This window comes from Bubalus kerabau, chromosome 6, assembly GCF_029407905.1.
Source record: "Bubalus kerabau isolate K-KA32 ecotype Philippines breed swamp buffalo chromosome 6, PCC_UOA_SB_1v2, whole genome shotgun sequence".
NCBI lineage: Eukaryota > Metazoa > Chordata > Mammalia > Artiodactyla > Bovidae > Bubalus > Bubalus kerabau.
In genome coordinates this window covers 108,984,706-109,010,815 of record NC_073629.1, presented here as the reverse complement: position 1 = coordinate 109,010,815, position 26,110 = coordinate 108,984,706, and the positions used below count along the sequence as shown (strand labels likewise).

General features: G+C 43.6%; 2 protein-coding genes across 6 annotated transcripts in view; one reads left to right on the top strand and one right to left on the bottom strand.

Moving 5' to 3' along the window:
* Positions 1 to 600: 600 nt before the first annotated feature.
* On the bottom strand, positions 601 to 25,568 carry MEAF6 (MYST/Esa1 associated factor 6). Of its 5 annotated transcripts, XR_008716075.1 has the most exons (8): positions 25,368 to 25,565; positions 24,057 to 24,172; positions 20,551 to 20,638; positions 20,318 to 20,363; positions 18,764 to 18,807; positions 6,609 to 6,801; positions 1,913 to 1,946; positions 601 to 1,414 (listed from the first exon to the last, which is right to left on the bottom strand). XR_008716075.1 is itself a non-coding variant. In XM_055586364.1 (7 exons), exons 1-7 carry the CDS (start codon positions 25,455 to 25,457, stop codon positions 1,406 to 1,408), a joined length of 576 nt encoding a protein of 191 aa, XP_055442339.1. In that variant the 5' UTR covers positions 25,458 to 25,549; the 3' UTR covers positions 601 to 1,405. The 5 variants fall into 5 exon arrangements, 4 of the variants coding, with proteins under 4 accessions (XP_055442339.1, XP_055442341.1, XP_055442340.1 ...); XM_055586364.1 differs by lacking the exon at positions 18,764 to 18,807 and having other exon boundaries at positions 25,368 to 25,549; XM_055586366.1 differs by lacking the exons at positions 601 to 1,414; positions 1,913 to 1,946; positions 18,764 to 18,807 and adding an exon at positions 2,716 to 2,764 and having other exon boundaries at positions 25,368 to 25,559.
* CDCA8 (cell division cycle associated 8) overlaps positions 19,961 to 26,110 on the top strand; it is a 176,662-nt gene continuing 170,512 nt past the window's right edge. The window contains exon 1 of the mRNA XM_055586353.1: positions 19,961 to 19,971. The gene's annotated coding sequence lies outside the window, so the exon portion shown is untranslated. The remainder of the gene's footprint in view (positions 19,972 to 26,110) is intronic.

Below are 26,110 nucleotides of genomic sequence, written 5' to 3'. Positions count from 1 at the left end.
TTATCCCTTAGACATAGGACTTAAATCAAACAATCCAGTCTCCTAATGCAGTGGCTCTCAACTTGGCTTCTTATCAGAATGCCAGGGACTCTTGAAAAGAATATCTCCACTATTAGACTATACCCAAGCAAGAGTCTTTACGGGGCGGGTAGGACCCAGGCATCAGCATTTTTTTAAGCATACCAGGTGATTCCAACATGCAGCCAAGGTGGGTGGCCGCTGCTCCAGAGGCAGGTAGCGGCCATCAGCAGGTTCCTCGGCCCATCCACTCCGTTAGGGAGGGGCATCTGCTGGTGTCGTGGCCTCTCCACGAACCTGTCATTTACTCTGCTCTTGAACTCCAGGTGTTACCAGTTTTGGGTACAATTTGGAGCCCTTCCATTTGCCTTAGTGATTTTTACAGCAATATTTAACCAGGCAAATATCATCAAAGAGAGAAAAGTTGGAAAAAGAGAAATTTCCATAAGGCATGATACGAATAAATAAGTGAAAAAACAAAAAACAATCTCAGGTTTAAAAGTAAAGCATGACACAAAATTCTGTAAAGCAATTATCCTTCAATTAAAATTTTTTTAAAAAAGTAAAGCATGAGAAGTCAAAGCCTGTGAAATTTTATTTATACAAAAGAATAAAAATATTTTAAAAGGGTTGATTTAAACTTATGTTTTTCAGTTTTTCTTGTTCCTTGAACATGAAACTGATTTCAACTCAGAAAGATTTAAGGTAGGTAATTATTAAATAAACACTCTTTACCTTCCCTCTGCAGAAAAACAAAAAGCCAAGCCCCATTCTATTTATGGTAAACCAGATTATATTCAGTTAAGAATATTGGCAACTGCACAAAACAGATTATCAGATATGTCAGCAGGAAGGTATGAGCTGTACAATGGCATTACAAAAAGTCCCCAAAGAAAATAAGATGGTAAAAACAATAATAGAAAAATGGTAAAACAAACAAAATAAGAAAACGTCAGATATTTACAGCCTCCCTCTGAAATGTGACCTGTGTTCTACATTCAGCATAAAACAAACCCAGAGAACATTTCTCCATGCGCATGATGGATGAAGCTGGTGCCAGCCAGTTCGGGGTCAGGGTGGGGGAGACATTCCTTCCGAGAAGGGAGGAATGAACAGTTAGCAACTTGTTGGGAGTCTAACTGTGTCGTGTGGCTTCCTGCAGTTCTGTTACTAAAAATGACACAAAGTAAACGACCCAATGCGGTCTTATGGGAAGGACTTGTTTGTCACCACATTTCAGAACAAACAACTCAAGAGTCACAGGCACTGGGGCCTGGGAAAGCAGAGGTGGATGGCCACGCACTCAGGTGAAGGATGCTCATCTTTGTGAGGTCGGAGGAGGGAAGCAGGGCTCTACAGCCTGGAAGCATCTGCACTAATGAGTCTTCTAATAGTCCTGAAGAGAGAAAAACAAAAGTCCCAATTTACCCTCAGCAGAACACTGATAAATTCTCATCAGCAACCCTGCCAGGAGACTGTTCTGTAATCAAGATTCTGTTTCAAATGCAATGGACATTTCACATCTGAAAGTGGCCTGTCTTCTGAGTCTCACAAAGGGACAGAAGTATCAAGTCTTCCTTATCAGACCTGAGAACTCACCAGTCAGAGGCATGGCGGGGGGTGGGGAGGATGAGGATGTGAGAAAGAGTAGTATGAACAGTTGATTATTTAATCAAATGGAGTTTTTCTTCACTTAAAAATATGTGACCCTTTCTCTCTCCAAAACATAACAAAAGAACATCAGTCTAAAAGTTGAACTGTGTCCAGATGGACACCCCAGACTTTAAAACAAGAACTGTGACCCCAGATTAGGAACATTCAAGAAGGCAAATACATCTTTCTAACCATTTTCAAAATTTACCAGCCTCTCTGAAATGGTCTGGCTGATACTTACAGCTCGTGGTTTTTTGTTTAACTTCAGATCAATCCTGTGATGGGAAAGATAAAAGAGATATTTGCATTTTAATTTACAGAAAAAGGGTCCAAGAACCAGCTACTGCATAGGGCACAAGCTATAACAATGACTATTTGGTTAAATAAAATCCACATTCTTCATTAGACTAAGTCATATTTAGTTGTTTACCCAGATATTATTGAGCAAGTATTTATTAAAAACATGAGCAGATACTCTTGCCACAAGGTAAACTTAGATGACTCAAAAAGAAATAGACAACAGCAGTTATGAAAGCCATACAATTTTTAGAAATTATTCCAAAATGACACGTTAAAGGGCTTGGATTAAGAGGACATGCTCTACGTTAATATACTAGTTCTGCAACTACATCGCTGTCTGAGACACAGAGTAATTAAGAACAGAAAAGAGACTAGGAGTTTGTATTTCTGGACGTGAAACACAAAAGAAATTAAACAAATTTCAATTTTTAAATCTTCCCACAACAAAATATCAAGATCTTAAACTATTAACCTCCTTATGAAGCAAAGCCGGGACATCAATTTAAATATGAATTAAAGTAAAAGTTATCTTATTTTTCAAGAAATCGAAATGCATAAAAGTGAAGTTTACTTAACTTTGCTTAACTTATTAAAAAAACGTTACCTCCATCACGTTTTTGTTTTTAAAAAAACTTCCCAGCCTAACCTAATATACATACCTATAATTAAACAGATAAACTAGGGGTTAGAAAGGTCTCAAAAAGGCATACTGGTCTCTACACACTAGACACACAGCACAAAGACTAGTTCAAATCAAACTTACTCAAAGTCATAATCAAACATGCCAGACGGGCTGAGGGCAGCATTTGAAAGGAAGAAAGCAATAGACGTTAATAATATACTAACTGAATAAATTAGTTGATTAGCCACCCTAGCAAGTTTGTAGAAACAATATCAGTTTTAAGAATCTTAAGCCACAAAGTTTCAAACATCAAAGCACCAAAGATTCTGGGGTTGGGAGACTCCCTTCCTTCAGTGGATTTCATATCAGAAGAAAAGACTATAATAAGAAAAGTTATTTCATTAGAAAACTATAGATACCTGCAGGCCTTCTATTAGCTGCTAGATTGAGAGTTAGAAATTTTAAAATATGTAATTGTAATCAAAAATAAACAGGGGATTAGAAGAAACAGAGAAAGAAGGGTTTAGTCACATAATGAAAGGTGCTCTGAAGACAGTACCAACAACTCAGTATAATGTACTTTCACTAAAATGAAAGATTAAAACATCATACATTTCTGGAGATAAAAAACATTTTGCAATTTCTAACTCAGGTTTTATATTTGTGTCCAAACACGGTATTACTTTTCCCAGCATTCATGCTAGAAGCCAAGGGTCGAATCAGAGTCTTATTCCGTAAATCATAGAGCCACATTACCCTGCCCCTGAAATGGTGGAAGGCAAGTTAACTGTTTATGTCAGCACTACTATTACGGAACACCAAAGTCTGCAGGGAAGCTGCCATCTACAAGCACCCAGGCCACAGGAGTCTAGCTGGGAGAAGCCCAGAGGAGCCACTCTGGGCCATCTCTGCGACAGGACCACGGGCTGGGGCAGACCTCCAAAGAAGACAATAACCAGGGGCACGACACCCATCCTTAGCTGGCTCCAGAACCTTGCAGGCTGGAGACAGATGGTAAAGCAATATGCAAAACGGCTGGTATTTCCTCCTAGCTAATGTTTGCAGGAACAAAGCTGGAATAAAGCTTAACTTCAACATCCTTTATGCAACAGTTTCACTTAAGACATTTGGGAAAAGTATACAGTAAGTGTACATACCAGGAACTGTCAGAAATTTAACTTTCAGTCTAACTTTGATCAGAAACTAAAGAAGTAGACTGTACCTACTTAATGAAAACTTCATAAACTACTAGAATTCTAGAGCTTGGTACAGTAGTAAAAACCTGTCAGAGCAGCTAGAGGTTGTAATTTCAACTTTCTTCTTTAAACACACTGGGATTTACTGTTCCGATATCATGTAAAGCATAAGAATTTAGAATCCCGTGATCAATTTATGAATGCTAAAGATTATTCGATAGATTTTCATATTCTTGAAAAGGTCAAATAAAAGTTATTTCTTTTGCTAAGGTACCTATTTATTTCCACTTTGTTTACTCATCACTAAATAATGCCTTGCACATGGTGGGTATTCATACCTTTATTGAAGTAATTTACCATTGACTTTTATCTGACGATATGGAGCGTGGAACACTGGAGGAGAAACAATACTGCACTGGGAGCAGAATCACAAACGTGTAGACAAAGTGCTCCCCCACCCCCACCCCCAACTGTGGGACCAACGAAGACACCGGTCAGGGATGAGGGGGTTGGGCCAGACACAATTCCATACTAAAGATGGCAGGAATCTGAGAAGGTGTGCTAAACGTGTTTTCTCCAGAAAGAAGGGAAATCAATTCCATTCTCTTCCCTTGGGGCAGGTGAGTCGTCCCTAAGGCCCACAGAGAAATCCAGCCAGATACTAAACCAGGGGGATGACAAAAGGATTCTGCTTTCCAAACAAAAAGCCCCACTGTGAAGGCAGTAACTACCACCGAAGATCTTTTTAAATCCTAGTATTTTTCTGGAAGGAGTTAGCTCCTAAGGCCAGGAGAAGAAATGCAGGAAAAGCTATTTCTATGGAAATCTACTAGCAATCTGCAAGGAGAAAGTTAAGTTCGATGTCTAACTCCTTTTTATCAGCTGTTTGTATCATTAAGGAAAATAAGGTATAACCTGAAATACACAACAGCTATATACCAGGAATGGAAAAAGAAATGTCCCAGAAACTTACAAGGAATTTATCCCCTCCTCTAGATACTCTGAAATAGGAAAATAAATTATTACATTTAAAATGACACTGAAGTAAACTTAACGAAAGCAACACAGAGCATAACCTTTTTATCTTGACAATTAAAGAAAAAATACTTTAAAGAGTATGGTTCTCTGCTATTCATGATAAACTGGCATCAGTCCCGTCATAGTAATCAAATAACTTGTAGCCTTACTTAAGAAAAAAAAAGGGGAGACAAAGCGATGCAATTTTTGCTCTCTCTTACTATGCTTACAAGATTGGCCTGGTGATTTTTGGTTTGCAGAAAAATGTTCAGTTGCAGTCCTCAGTCACTATCTGGATATACTCCTGCATATAAAACCACCACCAATGACAAGAAAGACTCTTCAAAGAATTAAAGCATCAGCTGATGCCAAGGAGGCTTAAACCTGGTAAGAGTTAATTCTATATCATCCCTGGTTGCCACATCCATCGAGCTAACGACTGTAATGCCCTGGGTGCGTGAGGGCATGTTCTACAGGAGAGCTCAGCCCAGAGGCAAGCTGAAAGGCAGGGGACCCCACCCATTCCTTGCACACCCCCTCGCATCTCCTCAGCATGCAGGCTCCTAAGAGGAGCAGAACAAAAGCCAGCCTGTTGGATGTCTGGTTTTCATACCTCCCAGAAGAAGGTTTGAGGCCAGGACAAGATTCCTTGCTGGAAAAACTAAGAATTTCCCTCTCTGACTCAACTGGACGGCTTCAGATTACCTGAGCTAAGAGGCCCCGGCACTATTATACAACCCCAAGCAGAGTGAACGCTGAAATCCTCTCTGGGTAACACCTGACCTCTCTGTCCACTGGTGTGATTCCTAGCTCATTAGGCACTACAAAAAAGCACAGTGAACAAACATTATCTAGGAAGGCGCTCTTGTAAATTACAGCCTTTATATTGTTCTCTGGCACTCAAATCAGCAATTTGTGAAGATATACAGAGAAATCATAAGCAATCACAAACCTTGTATTTAAAAAGTAAAAAGGCACATCAGCTCATTCTCTCCGTCCTCCAGGGAATAAGGGTAGGCAGGGATCAGGACTGGGAGGCAATAGACTTAGCTCATTCTGCAGCTCCCCAACAGGCTTCCCAGGCGGTGGTAGCGGTAAAGAACCCGGCTACCGATGCAGGAGACACAAGAGACAAAGGTTCAATCCCTGGGCCAGGAAGACGCCCTGGAGGAGGGCATGGCAACCCACTCCAGTATTCTTGCCTAGAGAATTCCACGGACAGAGGAGCCTGGGGGGCCGCAGTCCACAGGGTCCCAAAGAGTTGGACACAACTGAAGCGACTGAGCACGCGTGCACAGAGCTTGCCACAGGCGAGTGGCGCTTTGCCAGTACACAGATTGCGTTTCTAGTTCCCTTTACCTCCTCTGAAAGATTTCAAATTCATCTGACTAAACAAAAGTTTTATGGTCTGGAAGATCCCCTAGAGAAGGGAATGGCAACCCACTCCAGTATTCTTGCCTGGAGAATTCCATGGACAGAGCAGCCTGGCAGGCTACAGTCCATGGAGTTGCAAAGAGTCAGATACGACTGAGCGACTTTCACTTTTCACACTAGAAGCAGTAAGCAGGATATCTCCCTTCACAGTTACTCTAATGCCCACCAACTCCTTCCTTAGAGAAAAATTAGTCTGCTTCATTAAGACCAAATGAGTTTCTTCCCATCAGCAACAGAAAGACCACACCGATCCTGAAGAACGTTTATTCCAGTAAAGACCCTTCACGACAATGGTCAGTGGAAGCTCTAAGTGGCTGGGGACAGGGCAGCAGTGCGGGGGTTGGGGAAGGGTGGTCCCTGCCACTGACCTGTGCCGGTTTTTATTCTTTCGCTTTTTATGGCTGCTGTGATGACTCCCTGTGGAGGTGGAAGAGGCAGCCTTCTGTGGCTTCACTCCCTGCACAGATCCATCCAGATCCTCAGGGTCCTCCTGGTTGGGCTCGTTTTCCTGATTGTGGAAGTCTGGAGAAGTGTCACTTTCCGTCCCACTTCCTGGCTCCCCTGGAGGGAAGAAACACAAGGCCCCCAAAGCATCATCAGTACTGATGGACTGATGGACAGGCAGTTTGTCCATCAGTCCAGAAAAGAATTTTCCAGCACTAAAATATATAGTACTACCCTCAAGGACCATATATTCCAACTGACGGGAAGATCAGTTCAGTTCAGTTCAGTCACTCAGTTGTGTCCAACTCTTTGCAACCCCATGAATCGCAGCACGCCAGGCCTCCCTGTCCATCACAAACTCCCGGAGTTCATCCAAACTCACGTCCATCGAGTCGGTATTGCCATCCAGCCATCTCATCCTCTGTTGTCCCCTTCTCCTCCTGCCCCCAATCCCTCCCAGCATCAGAGTCTTTTCCAATGAGTCAACTCTTCTTCGCATGAGGTGGCAAAAGATACATACAGTCAAAGCATCAAAGTTACCAGAGTGCTGAAAAACTTGTAATCTGAAACAGTGTAACCAGAGGCAGCAGATCTAAGGACAGCTGAGAGACTGTACCACACAAGATAACCTCGCTACATAGCAGTTACTGAAACACAGAATACACTAATGGGAGTAATAATTACACAAGAAGCATTATCAAAACCATTATATAAGTCTTCAGGAGGTGAGAGATGACCTTGGGAAAAGATCCTACAGCTGGCCCTGGTTCCTTGCCAAACTACACAGGAATCTTGACTTTCCATGAAGAGAAAGGGTCAAGGAGGAGAAGAGCTCCACCACCTAAGTTACTCTGAGACGCCTTAAGAATATTATTTTAAAAGTGGTAATAATACCTTTCAGTTGACACATATTCCCAATTTTAAAATATCCCTCAGATACATTAAATAAGCAAATCAAGAACAATTTGTATAAATACATGTTTTTAAGAAAAACTACACATACTTTGGTAAAGGTACACTTTTTCCTCCTGAAAGGAATTCCTTGAAACTTAATATAAAAGGACGGAGGAGGAGAAGACTATCACTTCACTGAACTGAGGAAGAATCCCAAATATGTGTACATGACCTGTTTTTAAAAATTTTCAAAAGGAGTTAGGTGAACAGCAGAACCAAGGATTAGCTTTCTTCTTGTTACGTCTTTGTAATATAAACTTCTAGGAAGAGATTTCAAATTGAGTAGCACAAGGATATTAGAGCTAAAACAAAGAGGTAGTCCCCAAAAAGCAGAAGGGAGAAATCGAAGCAGATCTCAGCAGTGACGAATCCCTGCCTTTGAACACTTTATGAAAACAGAAGAGGGAGCTCTAATGCCATTAAGCTAGAAAAAGTATACTAATCAATCCTGTCCTGAAACCAAACTGGAATTCATAAAAAATCAGCACAAGAACTTCAGAACTCACTACACAAAGCTACAGTAACCAAGACTGTCTGGTATTGGCCTAAGACCAGACATATAGGTCAAGAGAACAGAATTCAGAGTCCAGATATAAATCCTTACATTTGTGGTCAACTGATTTTCAACAAATGACAAGACAATTCAATGAAAAAAGAACAATCTTTTTGACAAATGGTGTTGAGATAACTGGATATCCACACACAAAAGAATGATGTTGGAACACTATCTCACACCATATATAAAAATTAACTCAGACTGGACCAGAGACTCAAATGTAGAAGCTGTAAAACTCTTAGAACTCACTGGATTAGGCAATGGTTTCTTAGATAAGACCACAAAACCAAGCATAACAAAAGAAAAAATAAGTAAAGTGAACTATATCATTTATATACAATTCTTGAACTGAAAATTACACCCCAAAAGTAAAAACTCAACCCACAGGAGTGAGGCAGGGGCAAAATGGGCAAATGGGGTCAAGTATATGGTCACATATGGAAACTAAACTTTAGTAGTGAGCACGCTGCAGTGTATACAGAAGTCAAAATATGATTTGTTCATATCACACTTATAAATCAATGCTACCTAAACACACACACACACACCCCCCCCCCCACAGAATAGGAGAAAATATATTTGCAAATCATATATCTGATAAAGACTTGTATCTTGAATATATATTAAAGATATATTCAAAGACAAAAAAAAATTTAAAACATCAGCAATGGATTTGAAGAGACAGTTCTCAAAAGAAGATATACAAATGGCCAAGGTGCACAGGAAAAGATGCTCAACATCATCAGTCATTAGGGAAATGCAAAACAAAACTACAAGGAGGGAACCCTTCCTCACACTAGGGTGGCTACAGCAGAAAAACAGTCACAGGTGCTGGTGAGGATGTGGAGAAACTGGAACCTTCCAGTGGGGCTGATGGGAACGTAAACTTGCACCCTCGCCTTGGAGAACACCTCAGAAGGTTAAACACTGAGTTAACAAACCACCACCAACTTTACACCTGAGAACATATTCAACAGAGATGGTAACACGTTCACACAAAACTGGTTATAAATGTTCACAGAAGCATTATTCACCGTGGGCGTCCCTGATGGCTCATGGGTAAAGAATCCACCTGCAATGCAGGAGACACAGGAGACATGGGTTCAATCCCTGGGTTGGGAAGATCCTCTGGAGAAGGAAATGGCAACCCACTCCAGTATTCTTGCCTGGGAAATTCCATGGACAGAGGAGCCTGGTGGGCTACAGTCAGTGGGATGATAGAGTTGGACACGACCGAGCAACTAAGCACGCAAAAGTCCGTCAACTGATGAATGCATAAATAAATAAAAATGGTATATCCATACATATCCAGCAAATTTGGAAAACTCAGCAGTGGCCACAGGACTGGAAAAGGTCAGTTTTCATTCCAATCCCAAAGAAAGGCAATGCCAAAGAATGCTCAAACTATCGCACACTTGCACTCATCTCACACGCTAGTAAAGTAATGCTCAAAATTCTCCAAGCCAGGCTTCAGCAATATGTGAACCATGAACTTCCTGATGTTCAAGCTGGTTTTAGAAAAGGCAGAGGAACCAGAGATCAAATTGCCAACATCCGCTGGATCATGGAAAAAGCAAGAGAGTTCCAGAAAAGCATCTATTTCTGCTTCATTGACTATGCCAAAGCCTTTGACTGTGTGGATCACAATAAACTGTGGAAAATTCTGAAAGAGATGGGAATACCAGACCACCTGATCTGCTTCTTGAGAAATTTGTATGCAAGTCAGGAAGCAACAGTTAGAACTGGACATGGAACAACAGACTGGTTCCAAATAGGAAAAGGAGTTCGTCAAGGCTGTATATTGTCACCCTGTTTATTAAATTTATATGCAGAGTATATCATGAGAAACGCCGGACTGGAAGAAACACAAGCTGGAATCAAGACTGCCAGGAGAAATATCAATAACCTCAGATATGCAGATGACACCACCCTTATGGCAGAAAGTGAAGAGGAACTAAAAAGCCTCTTGATGAAAGTGAAAGAGGAGAGTGAAAAAGCTGGCTTAAAGCTCAACATTCAGAAAATGAAGATCATGGCATCTGGTCCCATCACTTCATGGGAAATAGATGGGGAAACAGTGGAAACAGTGTCAGACTTTATTTTTCTGGGCTCCAAAATCACTACAGATGGTGACTGCAGCCATGAAATTAAAAGACGCTTACTCCTTGGAAGGAAAGTTATGACCAACCTAGATAGCATATTCAAAAGCAGAGACATTACTTTGCCTACAAAGCTTCGTCTAGTCAAGGCTATGGTTTTTCCAGTGGTCATGTATGGATGTGAGAGTTGGACTGTGAAGAAAGCTGAGCGCCAAAGAATTGATGCTTTTGAACTGTGGTGTTGGAGAAGCCTCTTGAGAGTCCCTTGGACTGAAAGGAGATCCAACCAGTTCATTCTGAAGGAGATCAGCCCTGGGATTTCTTTGGAAGGAATGATGCTCAAGCTGAAACTCCAGTACTTTGGCCACCTCATGCGAAGAGTTGACTCATTGGAAAAGACTCTGATGCTGGGAGGGATTGGGGGCAGGAGGAGAAGGGGATGACAGAGGATGAGATGGCTGGATGGCATCACTGACTCAATGCACGTGAGTCTCAGTGAACTCCGGGAGTTGGTGATGGACAGCGAGGCCTGGCATGCTGTGATTCATGGGGTCACAAAGAGTCGGACACAACTAAGCGACTGATCTGATCTGATCTGATCTGATATCCATACAATGGAATATAGGCATACCTTGTGGATTTGGTTCCAGACCACCACAACAGAGCAAGCATCAAAATAATAAGAGTTACACAAATTTCTTGGTTTCCCGGTACATGTAAGTTATATTTATACTATACTGTAGTCTATTAAGTGTGCAACAGCATTATGTCTAAAGAAATGTACACATCTTAATTTAAAAATCAGTTCAGTTCAGTGGCTCAGTCGTGTCCAACTCTTTGCAACCCCATGAACTGCAGCATGCCAGGCTTCCCTGTCCATCACCAACTCCCAGAGCTTGCTCAAACCCATGTCCATCGAGGTGGTGATGCCATCCAACCATCTCATCCTCTGTGGTCCCCTTCTCCTCCCGCCTTCAATCTTTCCCAGCATTAGGGTCTTTTCCAATGAGTCAGTTCTTCCCATCAGGTGGCCAAAGTATTGGAGCTTCAGCTTCAGCATCAGTCCTTCCAATGAATATTCAGGACTGATTTCCTTTAGGATTGACTAGCTGGATCTCCTTGCAGTTCATGGGACTCTCAAGAGTCTTCTCCAACAGCACAGTTCAAAACCATCAATTCTTCGTCGCTCAGCTTTCTTTATAGTCCAGCTCTCACTATATAGTCCAACTCCACACACGACTACTGGAAGAACCATAGCTTTGACTAGACGGACCTCTGTTGACAAAGTAATGTCTCTGCTTTTTAATGTGCTGTCTAGGTTGGTCATACCTTTTATTCCAAGGAGCAAGCGTCTTTTAATTTCATGGGTACAGTCACCATCTGTAGGGATTTTGGAGCCCAGAAAACTAGTCTGTCACTGTTTCCACTGTTTCCCCATATATTTGCCATGAAGTGATGGGACCAGATGCCATCTTAGTTTGCTGAATGTTGAGTTTTAAGCCAACTTTTTCACTCTCCTCTTTCACTTTCAACAAGAGGCTCTTTAGTTCTTCTTTGCTTTCTGCCAAAAGGGTGGTGTCATCTGTGTATCTGAGGTTACTGATATTTCTCCCAGCAATCCTGATTCCAGCTTGTGCTTCATCCAGCCCAGCATTTCACATGATGTACTCTGCATATAAGTTAAACAAGCAGGGTGACAGTACACAGCCTTGACATACTCCTTTCCCGATTTGGAACCAGTTTGTTTTTCCATGTCCAGTTCTAACTGTTGCTTCCTGACCTGCATAAAGATTTCTCAGGAGGCAGGTCAGGTGGTCTGGTATTTTCAACTCTTTAAGAATTTTCCACAGTTTGCTGTGATCCACACAGTCCAAGGCTTTGGCATAGTCAATAAAGCAAAAGTAGATGTTTTTCTGGAACTCTCGTGCTTTTTCCATGATCCAGTGGATGTTGCCAATTTGATATTTTACTGCTAAACAATGTTAAACCATCTTCTGACCACACAGGGTTACCACAAATGTTCAATGTGTAAAAAGTGTAGTATCTGCAAAGTGCAATAAAACAAAGTATGCCTGTATTATTCAGCATTAAAGAGATGTAGGACTTCTCTGGTTGATTAAGAATCCACCTGCCAATGCAAGGGGGCACAGGTTGGACCCCTGGTCCGGGAAGATTCCACATGCCACAGGACAACTAAGCCCATGCCGGTACCAAACTACTGAACCCCAGAGTCTAGAGCCAGCGTTCCGCAACAAGAGAAGACACCCCAGTGAGAAACCTGTGCACAGCAATGAAGAGTAGCCCCTGCTCACTGCAACTAGAGGAAGCCCGTGCAAACAACAAAGACCCAATGCAGCCCAAACTAAACAAATAAATAAATGCAGTACGAGGAAAGTTATGACCAACCTAGATAGCATATTGAAAAGCAGAGACATTACTTTGCCAACAAAGGTCCGTCTAATCAAGGCTATGGTTTTTCCAGCGGTCATATATGGATGTGAGAGTTGGGCTGTGAAGAAAGCTGAATGCCGAAGAATTGATGCTTTTGAACTGTGGTGTTGGAGAAGACTCTTGAGAGTCCCTTGGACTGCAAGGAGATCCAACCAGTCTAGTCTAAAGCATATCAGTCCTGGGTGTTCATTGGAAGGACTGATGCTGAAGCTGAAACTCCAATACTTTGGCCACCTCATGCGAAGAGTTGACTCATTTGAAAAGACCCTGATGCTTGGAGGGATTGGGAGCAGGAGGAGAAGGGGATGACAGAGGATGAGATGGCTGGATGGCATCACCAACTCAATGGACATGAGTTTGCGTGAACTCCAAGAGTTGGTGATGGATAGGGAGGCCTGGCGTGCTGTGATTCATGGAGTCAGAGACAGTCAGACACGACTGAGTGACTGAACTGAACTGAACTGAATACATGCTGTGTTTAGGGGTTTTAAAGTGTAATTACAGTACAAACAGTCTACCGTTTATATAAGTACCATATGATCCAGTAATCCAAATTATGAGTATTTATCCAAAAGAACTGAATCAGGATCTTGAAGAGGTATCTGTGCTCCCATGTTCACTGCGGTTCAGTTCAGTCGTTCAGTCGTGTCCGACTCTTTGCGACACCATGGACTGCAGCACACCAGGCTTCCCTGTCTATCACCAACTCCTGGAGCTTGCTCATACTCATGTCCATTGAGTCAGTGATACCATCCAACCATCTCTTCCTCTGTCGTCCCCTTCTCCTCCCACCTTCAATCTTTCCCAGCATTAGGGTCTTTTCCAATGAGTCAGTTCTTCACATCAGGTAGAAAAAGTATTGGAGTTTCAGCTTCAGCATCAGTCCTTCCAATGAATATTCAGGAGTGATTTCCTTTAGGATTGACTGGTTGGATCTCCTTGCAGTCCAAGGGACTCTCAAGAGTCTTCTCCAACATCACCGTTCAAAAGTATCAATTCTTTGGTGCTCAGCTTTCTTCATAGTCCAACTCTCACATCCATACATGACTAGTGGAAAAACGATAGACCTTTGTTGGCAAAGTAATATCTTTGCTTTTTAATATGCCATCTAGGTGGGTCATAGCTTTTCTTCCAAGGAGCAAGTGTCTTTTAATTTCATGGCTGTAGTCACCACCTGCAGTGATTTTTGGAGCCCCCCAAAATAAAGCCTGTCACTGTTTCCATTGTTTCCCCATCTATTTGCCATGAAGTAATGGAACTGGGTGCCATGATCTTAGTTTTCTGAATGTTGAGTTTTAACAGTTTTTTCACTCTCATTGTGTTCACTGCAGCATCATTCAATAGCCCAGATGTGGATACAACTTAAATGTCCATCAACAGATGACTGGGTAAAGTCATAACAATGGAATACAGTATTCAGCCTTAAAAAGAAGGGAAATCCTGTCATATGCCACAACATGGATGAACATGGAGGAATCACGCTAAATGAAATAAGCCAGTGACAGGAAAACGAATACTGCATGATTCACTTTTATGAGGAATCCAAAACAGTCAAACCCACAGAGGCAGAGAGCAGAACGGTGGGCACTGGTGGCTGGGGGAGGCGGTGAGCGCGGCGTCATTCTTTGATGAGAGATCTGCAGTGCAACTCTGCACAGTTCACAACACCACGCTGTGCACTTAAAACATCCGTGGATCTTATGTTTAGTGTTCTCACCACAATTTAAAAACGATCATTAGGAGATACATGGTGAAGGGTACACAAGAAACAGGCATAGATTTCTGAGACTTTCAGCATGATACAGGGGGTGGAGCTGAGGGCAGGTAGGGTGTGGATGAGACAGGACGAGCCATGGTGTGATGGTCGGGAGGCAGTGTGACAGGTACACAGGGATTCATTATTTTGTCTCTATTTGTGTAGATTGAAAATTTACTCTAATAAAGAGTAATAATAAAATGATCTTTTTCTCTCTTATTTTATCCCAGTGATTTCTCCCAAGGTATGCCTTTAAGAATGGGAATGACAAGATTCTTTTTGGTAAGTCCAGGGTTGTTTCCCAACACCAACAACCAATTCTTTGATTCCCGATATACCAACAATTCAACTTAATTCTGACCCTAACTACTGAAGTCAGGGCAGACCCAACAGTTTAAGGGCTCAGTCCCATAAGAGTGCTCCCTACTTTGGACACCACAAGTCCTGGGCCTCCCATACCGCCAACAGACCAGCTATAAATCAGAGGTCGATGATTCACTAGAATAGCTCACAAAACTCAGGAACACTACTTCCTGTCACTGGTTAATTATAAAGGATACAAGTCAGAAACAGGCCAAAGGACAAGGCACACAGGACCAGGCATGGGAAGGGGCGCAGAGTTCCTTGCCTTATCTGGGTTGGGAACCTTTCCAATGTCGCATCGTGTTCACCAACAGTAACTCCATCGTTTAGGGGTTTTCACAGAGGTTTCACTACGCATGGTCAGTCGCTCAGCCATGTCCAACTCTTTGTGACCCCATGGACTGCAGCCCATCAGGCTCCTCTGTTCATGGGATTTTCTAGGCTAGAATACTGGAGTGGGTTGCCATTTCCTTTTCCATTCACTATGCTAGTATGATTAATTAACTCAATCTCCAACTCAAACTCAGCCCTCCCTGGAGGTTTCAGGGATAAGGTTCAAAGTTCCAAGCTTCTGAGCAAGGATTGGTCTTTCAGGGAAACAGCCCCATCTGAAGCTCTCTGACTGCTCTTTTGCGTACTAGTCATTCTTTATATTCTGGAGCATCCAAGAGTTTTAGGAGCTCTGTGCCAGGAAAGGGGACAAAGACCACATACACCTTACCCCTTACGCCACGGACAGTAACTATACTATATTTATGAATACCCCTCCGACACAGTAATGCCGCTTCTGGGATACTGTCATACAGAAATCAAAACTGCATTATAAACAAGCATATGGGTACAAGGATGTTTACTGTGACACCATTCACAGTGGGGAAAACAGAGATGATGGGAATATTCATCAACAGAGGAGGCACAACCAGACTAGCAGGTATTTTTCAGCTTTTAAAAAGAATGCAAGATGCTAGGACCTCCCTGGTGGTCCAGTGGTTAAGACTCCATGCTTACATTGCAGAGGGCATGGGTTCCATCCCTGGTTAGGGAAGTCCCACATGTCGAGCAGTACACCCAAAAAAAAAGAAATCTTATGGGACTTCCCTAGATCCCACATGCCACATGGCATGGCCAAAAAAAAAAAAAAGACGAATATAAGACACGAACAATAGCTGACACGACGGTCCTTACTGTAAGCCAGGTACTGCTGCACACACTTTAAATATATTAATACACGGAACCCTCACAAAAGCTCTATGGTTACGATGTCCATTTTACAGAGAAAGGAATGGAGGGCTGGAGAGGTTAAGGAACCTGCCTAGAGTCACACAGCTCAGAAGCTGTAGAGCTGGGATTCAAACCAGATGGCTTGAGTCCAAATCACACTCTTTAATCACAACTCAACACTGTTCTCAGTGTGTGTGTTGAACTGGCAGGGCCATGGGTGACAAAACAGTAAAAAGCAGACAGTATGCACCGATCCACTATCTCTATTAAAAACAACTCCAGCTCTGTGTGTGTGTGATTATGTCCAGAAATATGTTAGATTAAAACCAAGCTGTTAATGCTGGCTACCTCAGGAAATAAATAACCTTTTTCACATTCATCTCTGAACAGCCTGACTTATAATAAGAACGTGTTATTTTTCCAGCTCAGTTGTATCTGACTCTTTGCGACCCCACTGTAACCCGCCAGACTCCTCTGTCCACAGAATTCTCCAGGCAAGAATACTGGAGTGGGTGGCCATTCCCTTCTCCAGGGGATCTTCCCGACCCAGGGATCAAATCCAGGTCTCCTGCTTTGTAGGCAGATTCCTTACCATCTGAGCCACCAGGGAGGTCCAAAAAAAAAAAAATCTAATGAAATATAAAAAGATGAGTGTAAGATGGAGAAGTATGGTCAGGACAGTCTTTCTCTCCATTACCCAATTCTATTTATTCAAGTAAAAATTTATCATCTCCCGGGACTTCCCTGGAGGTCTAGTGGTTAAGAATCCACACTTGTCTATGCAGTGGGTCAACTAAGCCAGCACGCCGCAACTAGCAAAGCCCGCACACCACAACTACTGAGCCCACGCCCTCGAGGGCCCGAGTGCCAGAACGAGAGCAGCCCACTCTCCAAAGCGAGAGACAGCCTGTGCACCACAGCAAAGACCCAGCGCGGCCACAAGAAGGAACAGCAAAACCATCATCGCAGAACACGCACGTGGTGGAGGGCTGGCTGCGGAGGCGACAGGCTGACAGGCCATGCGGTCGCAGAAACACTTTGGATCCAGTGCCCTGCGATAACCTAGAGGGGAGGGATGGGGAGGGAGCTGAGTGGGAGAGGATGTGGCGTACCTACGGCTGATGCACGGTGATATAATGGCAGAAACCATCGCAACACTGTAAAATGATTATCCTCCAATTAAAAATAAAATTTAAAAAAAAGAGAGAAAACTTTGGATCCCATGAAGGGATATGGGACTAACGGAGGAGAGGCTGGGCACAGGGGAGAGAAAGTTTAACTAAAAAGGTGGGAGACAAGTAAGAAAAAGGCAAATTAGATATGGCAAATTTTATCTATGTTGCAGTTCTATTCAAATACATTTGGGAGCAAAATCAACTGCTGACTCATTTGGGGGCAGTTGCTGTGGGAGTTCTGATTCAATGGATGCATGAGTTGGTCATATTCTATAAAGCCGGTACACATGTACCCCACACACACATACAGAGCTGCCTTCATCAAATCAAAGCCCTAAGAACTGAGAACCCAGGCAGTAAATGGTTGATATGGATACTAAGTATTATGGGAGTCAGAGAAGAAAGAGTGGATTATTCTGGAAAAGCTTCACTGCAGGCGTGGAATTGACAGTGGACCTTGAAAGAAATGAGAAGCCAAAATAAGTATAAAATAGAGCACAAGCCGAAGCACAGAGGTGAGAAAACACAAGGTGTACTTGGAACAAATAAATCAAACAACACCTCTTAAACCGAGAGCCTGAGAAGTGACAGTTGAGAGGAGTCATAACTATCAGACTGGGAGATATAATCTAAGGGGACGATACAAGCTGATGTTAAGAGAACTGATTTGTTGCTTAACCTTTCTGAGCCTGTTTTCTCATCTGTAAAACAGGAATTCTATATCTCATGTGTTGAGTATCTCTATGATTAAGATATTGAGCTAGACACTGGGGGCTACAGCCATGTTCCCTACTTTCAAGGAACTGATAATCTATGCGTATCCTCAAGGAGTAGCTTTAGATTAAATGAGATAATGCAAAGTAAAGTGTTTCGTTTCCTTCGTGAACACAAGTAAGTGTTCAAATCTCAACATGTTTGAGATCTACAAATACACAAGTCAAACTCCAAACAATCAGTCAAGGTTATGTGCAGTAAAAGAGCTGCTAGAAGGAGATAAGAGAGGAAGTCATCCTGAATTTCAGAACAGGGAAGTAACACCAAACAACTAATATGTATTGCATTCTCTGTGCAAACCTATGTCTTAGGATTTTTAGGCTAGAAGCAGTTTGTAAGAGGGCCTGGAGCTAGGCAGACTAGATTAACCACGGTTAAAGTACAAAATGAGACCACAAAGTAATAATCACTTTCTTCCTCAGCTCATGGAAGCAGAAGGCAAGTGACAGCAAGAGAACTGGGTTACAATATCTCAGAGTACAACAGGAAGGCATCAGTCAACTAATGCTGCCGCCGTGAAAAGACACGTGTTTGCCTCTCACTGACATAAAACTGAGCAACTCATTCTTAGAGCAAGTAACATCAGACTTTAAGTTAAATAAATCTACAAATGAGACACTCTACTTAAAGGACTAGCTACTGAACAGTCTGAGGCAGTGACTTCAGATCAACATGAAACGTTAAAAGGCAGAAAGGAAGATATGGAGAACCGTGCTCAAGCATCACTTACCTGCGCAATGATGTGGATGCCGGAGGGGTTTGCTGTGATGAAAACTTCAGAGAAGCCCAGGAAAACAGACAGGGGAGACTGTTGATCCTTTTACAGGAGAACTAGATAAAATCTGCCTGTTTTGTTTTCATTATTGTTTTACTTTATTCTTTTAACAAAAATATACAATGCTTTACTAATTAGCATACAATTCCCCTTTGGGACTATGCTAATCCATTCTCTTCCTAGTGCAGGTACATTAGAAACCAAAGCAAACAAAAGCAATGCATGTTTGAGGAAAAATTTCAAAACAGTTTAAAAATAAATGCCCAAAATATAAAACTCCAAAATCCTTGAGATATGAAGACATAAAAGTACAAATTCTAAGAGAAAAGGTTGTTTCCTCCATTGACCAAAGATCAAGAACACAGGAGTCATTCCACAGAATCTGTTATACAAAAATTTGGGGACAAGGGAGAGATTTTATACCATGGAAAAAAGAGTGAAAGGCAAAGCAAACCATTCTGACAGTCATAGTAAAGGGAAAAGAAAAAAAAGGACTTAGTCCAACTAATGACGTTGGTAGAAAGGAGTCAAAGCCACATACCAAGTTTGAAGGCGGGAGAACAGAGTACTCTAACAAAATAATTGGGCAGACACACTTTGAAGAAAATGGCACAGCTCGGTTTTAGACAAAATGAGTCTGACTGAGTGGAAATATCTAGAAGACATTTTCTAGAATTTTCTAGAAATGCATGACTAAAGCTCAGGGAAATGAGTTAGGGACGAGGCTAAAAACTCAGAAATCTGTATATAGAGATAATAACAGAAGTCACTGAGTAGTTCTAATTCCCAAACTACCAAAATCCATTTTCCTCAAACCACTGCCCTAATGCAAACAAAACAAATGGATCCCACAACAAGACATGCCATGGGAAAGTACCCAGCCCCCGTACAGAAAGCAGGGTGAGTTTCAGAGTGACCCGACCCACAGGGAGAGCATCCAGTCCATCTACCTAGAGTCTGGTGCAGAAAGGCAAACCCGCAGCTCTTAGTCTCATTATGAGAAATTAGAAAGGAGTCAGACTGTATGGCTTACGTACACAGAACGATACATTTCTCTACAAGGTAAATACAATCTGCTCTCCATTTTAAATTTAAGAACACACAGGTGCATTCCTGTCATAGTATCAGAATTTCCCAAGAATGATTACACTGGGTACATGGGGATTTATTAGATATGTCTGAAATGTTCCATGATAAAAGGGTTATTTTTAACTAAAAAAAAAATTTCCTAAAACTTAATAGGAGTGAAAACACATTTCCGTGTCTTTGAGCAGCTAAAGTCAATCTTCATGTGACTGAAAAGGCAGGAAGGATAGATACAGTAGTTTCTTCCACCTGAGAAACACATAATTAAGGATATCCAAAAGGGCTCCTAACTTCCAAAAAGAGGCAAGAAAAAGACATGCAGTCTTCAGATACACAGTTGGACAGAAGTTAACTATAGGAGTGATGGTGGCTCAAATATAAATTGATGAAAAAGTAAAAAAATAAATAAATAAATAAACTTACTCTTTTCAATGAGCTGGTCCTGAACTCCTGCCAAAGCACTCACTGCCTAAAAGAAAAAACTACCAGTTATCAAAAAAATTATTACAGGTCTCAGGAGAGCATTCACAGACAGAAAGGACAGAGACATCCTACTCACAGACAGACGGGAAAGGGAGAACGCACAGCAATTTAACCGAGGGCTTCCTGAACAATGGGCCACAGAAAGATCCTCCCCCCACCCCCACCTCACTTACAGCTGCTGAAGTAACTGAGGATTTACTGAAGAGCCGCTCTGCTTCCTTAAACTTCCGGTTCCTTCTATCATTTTTGCTATTGGAGTTTCTAAAACACACACAAGAAACTCATTGTAAGCACCAAGCTACTCCTATGGCTCAAGCTGAGGACGCCCCAGGACAAATACAAGGAAGTCTTTTTTTGTTTTAATTATGAAGTTCATTACGGAATCCACACCACTTGGATTGACCAAAATGACATTCATGCTGAATGCCTACATACATAGCAGTGTTTTCCAGTGTATGGTATGTGATCCACTGTGACACATGGGATTACTTTAGCTTTAGGTTCAGAGTCATTTTCATGTATTTAATATGTATTTATTTTAATGCCTATTATTAAAAACATCTAGCACAGACTAATGCTATGAAGAATCTCTGTTTAATAACCTGAATTTAAAAAATTTAAGGAAAGAACCAGGGGTCCTCAGAGAAATGACTGATGCCAGGCCTGGGACAAGAAAAGTACAAAGGGACAGCAAACAACCAAGTGCTCAGGACGCAGGGTCATGTCAAAGCAATCGGCTGCGGGGCTCCCTCCGGCCACTTCTGGGACAGTTTAAGCTTTCCTGGTGGCTCGGCTGGTAAAGAATCTACCTGCAATGTGGGAGACCGGGGTTCGATCCCTGGGTCGGGAAGATCCCCTGGAGAAGGGAATGGCAACCCACTCTAGCATTGTTGCCTGGAGAATCCCATGGACAAAGGCGCCTGGCAGGCGACAGTCCATAGAGTCGCAGAGTTGAACACACCTGAGTGACTAACAAGCATCAGAAACAATGATGATGGGTGTGCTGGGGTGTGAAAAGTCAGTGGGTTGTAAATTCATGATTTATGTACTTCTTTGTATAGATTTCAATAAATGAATTTATACTAAATAACAAAATAAATCCAGCATAAAAAGTGACAGTACTAGACCCCAGTGCACTGGGCGTTTTTGGGGTTTTGTTTTGTTTTTAAATCCATGCATCTACAAGGATTCTAAAGAGAGAGAGACAGAATGAAAGGGAAAGAAAGATAAAAAGGGACAACTCTTCTTTCGGAATGCTAGTAACAAATGTAAAAGGAACAGTAAAATTAGAATCATCATTTTGCAACCTCCATTATAATAACTGATTCAGATAAGAATCAACAATGGACACTAAAACCAGTGACAAAAATTGGGGGAGTAGCATATTCACACTTCTAAAAAAGTACAACCTCTGAAATTAATTGTTAATTATGAAGAGAAAAAAATAACTTTTGCAATTGTGAAATTACAGAATCAAACTTAGCAGCACCAACAATGGGGCAATCTGTCATTTTGAGCTGTCTGATAACACAAAGGTAAACATGGACTTCCCTGGTGGTCCAGTGGTTAAAACTCCATGCTTCCACTGCAGGAGCTCAGGTTCGATCCCTGGTCAGGGAACTAAGATCTGACATATGCCATGGGGCAGTCAAAAAAAGAAAAAACAACTTGGAGTTAAACAAGAGGTACACAATCAGTAATGCAACATTTTTGCCAAAAATATTTAAAGGATCCTCATGAAGTCACAACAAGAAAAACCTAGAATTTGTACATTCTACAAGATAATGTCGTAAACAAGTTCACCAATGAAAATGTTGCTGCTGCTGCTGCTAAGTTGCTTCATTCATGTCCGACTCTGTGCGACCCCACAGACGGCAGCCCACCAGGCTCCCCCTGTCCCTGGGATTCTCCAGGCAAGAACACTGGAGTGGGTTGCCATTTCCTTCTCCAATGCATGAAAGTGAAAAGTGAAAGTGAAGTCGCTCAGTCGTGTCCGACTCTGAGCGACACCATGGACTGCAGCCTTCCAGGCTCCTCCGCCCATGGGATTTTCCAGGCAAGAGTACTGGAGTGGGGTGCCACTGCCTTCTCCATGAAAAGGTTGGGAAGATCCTAAATTAAGAGACTAAAGACACATAACAGCCAAATGCAATGCACAAACACTACCTGGTTGAAAACAAGCTAGCAATGCATTTTGGGGCCATTAGGGGAAGTATGAATAAAGACTGTATATTAGATAATACTATTAATGTAGCGCTAATTTTCTAGGCCTAATTGTGGTTAAGAAAGATGTTCTTATTCTTAGGAGGTATCTGCTGACACAATTAGGGACGAAGTGTCCAAGATCTGCTTTTAACTTTTGAATGGTTTAGCAAAAAGTATATATACACATATGTGGAAGAAAGGGGAGCTACAACTACAGAGGGGTGGCGTGAGGGAGATCTTTGTGGGGACAGAACAGTTCTGTATCTTGACTGCGGTGGTGGTTACAGGAAGCTCCCCACGTGATAAAACGACAGAACTAAACATACACATTGTACCAATGTCAGTTTCCTGGCTTTACCATCCTACTATATGGTTACATAAAACCCAACCACTGGGGAAAACTGATTGAAGGCTATATGGAACCTCTGTGTATTGTTTTTTGCCTATGTATCTATAATTATTTAAAAAAAAAAATTTTTTTTAAGTATAGATATGGGGATGTATGGGCTTCCCTGGTGGCTCAGATGGTAAAGAATCTGCCTGCAATTCAGGAGATCTGGGTTTGATCCCTGGGTCAGGAAGATCCCCTGGAGAAGGTAATGACTACCTACTCTAGTAATTCTTGCCTGGAGAATCCCATGGACAGAGGAGCCTGGCAGGCTATAGTCTGTGAGGTCACAAAGAGTTGGACACCACTGAGCGACTAAGCAGGCATGCCCGCATAGAGGTGTGTGCTTATAAATTACAGAAAGAGGAGAGAAAGCAAATGTGGCAGCAACCTAACAACTGGTGATCGGTGAAGGGTATCAAGAGATCATGAACTAGTCTTTCAATTTTTCTCTAAATTCGAAAATTTTCAAAAAAAATTAGAACATTTTTAAGAATAACATTACTAAATAAACCATGGCACAGTTGGCATACAGGTAGGGCAAATCCTGTGAGGGTGGAACTCTTGACTGATTAAAATGTACAAAATAGCAAGAGGCATGCTGGTATATAAAGTATTATATGCTGTATTCCATTTAAGCCTCACACAACCCTGTGCCATCGGCCAGACTTCCCCTACTGTGTAGGATTTGTCCAGGGTTACTCAGTGAGGCAGGGGCTGAACCAGAGACCAAGCTCAAATGCAGACCTCTGTCCCCCCCACCTTACTACTGCTTCCCTCCAAAGCTACTACCAAGGACATCATAGTCCCAATCACAAATACAGTTGTTGTTTAGTCGCAAGTCATGTCAGATGCTTTGAGACCCCATGGACTGCAGCCCACCAGGCTCCTCTGTCCATGGGATTTTCCAGGCAAGAATACTAGAGTGGGTTGGCATTTCCTTCTCCAGGGAATCCTCCTGACCCAGGGAAGGAACCCACATCTCCTGCACTGGCAGGCGGGGTCTTTACCATTGAGCCACCAGGGAAGCCCCATATGCAAACATTACTAGGGCACAAAGCAACACTACAGGCCTCTGTCACTCACTTTTGGTTGGTCAGATACCGATCCCAGCCACGAATAATGTTGCCATACATCTGAGTGTCTTCCAGGTAGCTTCCTTCAAAAGCATAGATCTGTCTCTCCAAGTTTGCCAGTGTTTCCTGGGGTGAAAGACAAGGAAGCAGTTGATGCCTTTTACATGCAAGCATTAAGTCGGACCAACCTGACATCCTGGTAACAGGCTTAGAAATTCAAGTTAAACGACACCGCCTCAGCCTTCTGAAGACAGGGATGACAGGGGCAGGGGCAGGCTGTTTCAGACAAGACAGTCTAGACCCGTCTTGCTGGGTGCCTTTAAGAATAAAATGAAATAGACTCTGTCCCCAGAAAAATGTACACCCAGGCAAAAGTCTGCATATACTCGGAGGCTTCGTGGAAACCCAGCTGTCAAGAAACTCCGCGGAGAAAGAAGGTAAGCAGTCGCCACTCCCACGCATAGAAGATACCTCTACTGGAGAGGGAAGAGTGAGCAGCCTTCCAGCGCCAACTCGCTCCCCTCCCTGCAAGCTCCGAAAGGCCGCCTGCACTGGGCTGCCGGTTGCTATGGAGACCTGGAAGGGCAGCTTCAGGTAAGATGCGCCTCCCGGTGCTCAAGCCAAAAACGCAAGGGGAGGGAGGGCTTAGCCACCAGGGAGCAAGGGGCCCCAGGCGCGTGTCACAATTCCTAATTTCCTAGACTGAGTCCGCTCCCCCTCACCTGTCATCTAAGAAGTCCCCGAACACATCCCACGCCTGCCCATCAAAAGCCCCATCCAACGGATCTACTCCTATTCCCCGCAAAGACATTAACGCCCCTCCATCCTCCAAAGGTCAGAATGGATGTGTGGGTCTCCCCTCCCACATCCGTCTCCTACCCAACCTCCCCAGAGCCCACAGCCAAGCCCGAGCCGATCTCCTCCACCCTGCCGGCACTCTTGCTGCCCAATAGCTCCAAGAGCCCGGAGCCGCCCGCCCTCATCCAGCCAGCAGAGCTCGCGGACCCTCGCCGCCGCAGGGCTCCCACACGGAAGCCCCCACCCGCGGGCGCCACCCTCCCTCCACGCCTCCGCCGGCCTAGCCTCCCTCCCCCTCCCCCGCTCCGCGCCCCGCCCCCGGCTCCCGGCTCCAGATCCGCCCGGCCGGGAAGTCGAGGCGCCGGCGGGCTGCGCAACGCGCAGCCGTCCTCAGGCCGGCGGACTCCCAGCCGCCGCGCTGCGCCTGGGGAGTAACGAACGGCCCGGAGCGGCTGGGCCCGGACCCGGAGACGGGGACAAGCGCGGGGGCCCCCACCCGGGCACCCCCGGTGCCGGCCCTCACCGCCAGCTCCTGCTTCCGCTTCACGAGCTCCGCCAGCTCCCGCCGGGTGTCGGGGATCTGTGGCGGCGCCGCCTTGTTGTGCATCGCCATGTTGGGCTGAGTCGGGCGGCGGCGGCGGCAGCGCTAGGCTGGGGGCGGTCCCTTCGCGCCACCGCCCGCCAGGGGGCGCCCGCCGCCACACTGCGCCTGCGCGCGCGGCTTCCGGAGGCGCGTTGGGCAACTCCTAGAGCTCCCGCCAGTGGGCTCAGCGCGCCTCTGCCAGCAGGACCAGAGGGCTGGCTTCTGCCCTAGGTGCCGGCCGCATTTCTGCACTGCCGATTCACCGTGTCCAAAATAAGACTTCTCAGAAGTCTCATCAGTGAATGACTTTTAGTGTCCGCGGAATTACTCGAGTCAGAAACCTTTGTACCGGCCTCACCCTTCTTCACCCCCTTAATCCGATCCAAAACCAAGTCCTGTGGACTTGACTCGAGCAGAGCTCGCAAATCTGTTTTCTTTTGTCTGCCACCTCCCTCATTCATCCAGGCTCTCATTTTTGGAGACATTCCAACAGCCTCCTGTTTCTAGCCTTAGCTCCATTTAATCCATTATCCAAAGTGGTGCCAGGATGATTTGTTTTTAGAACACAAATGTGTCACCTTCTGGGTAAAAACCTTTCAGTGGCTCCCTATTGCCCTTTACACAGACAAGCGAGTGTGATGGTTAAGGGCACAAACGAGCCAGAACGGACACCTGGCTGGCGG

What these genes read in the sequence shown, in the direction of transcription:
- MEAF6 (XM_055586364.1), bottom strand. Translation starts at nt 25,457, where the DNA reads ATGGCGATGCACAACAAGGCGGCGCCGCCACAGATCCCCGACACCCGG. An exon ending in AGCGGAAGCAGGAGCTGGCG is followed by an intron (nt 24,173 to 25,367) that starts GTGAGGGCCGGC and finishes CTTTCACCCCAG; the next exon opens with GAAACACTGGCAAACTTGGA. An exon ending in CCTCAGTTACTTCAGCAGCT is followed by an intron (nt 20,364 to 20,550) that starts GTAAGTGAGGTG and finishes TTTTTCTTTTAG; the next exon opens with GCAGTGAGTGCTTTGGCAGG.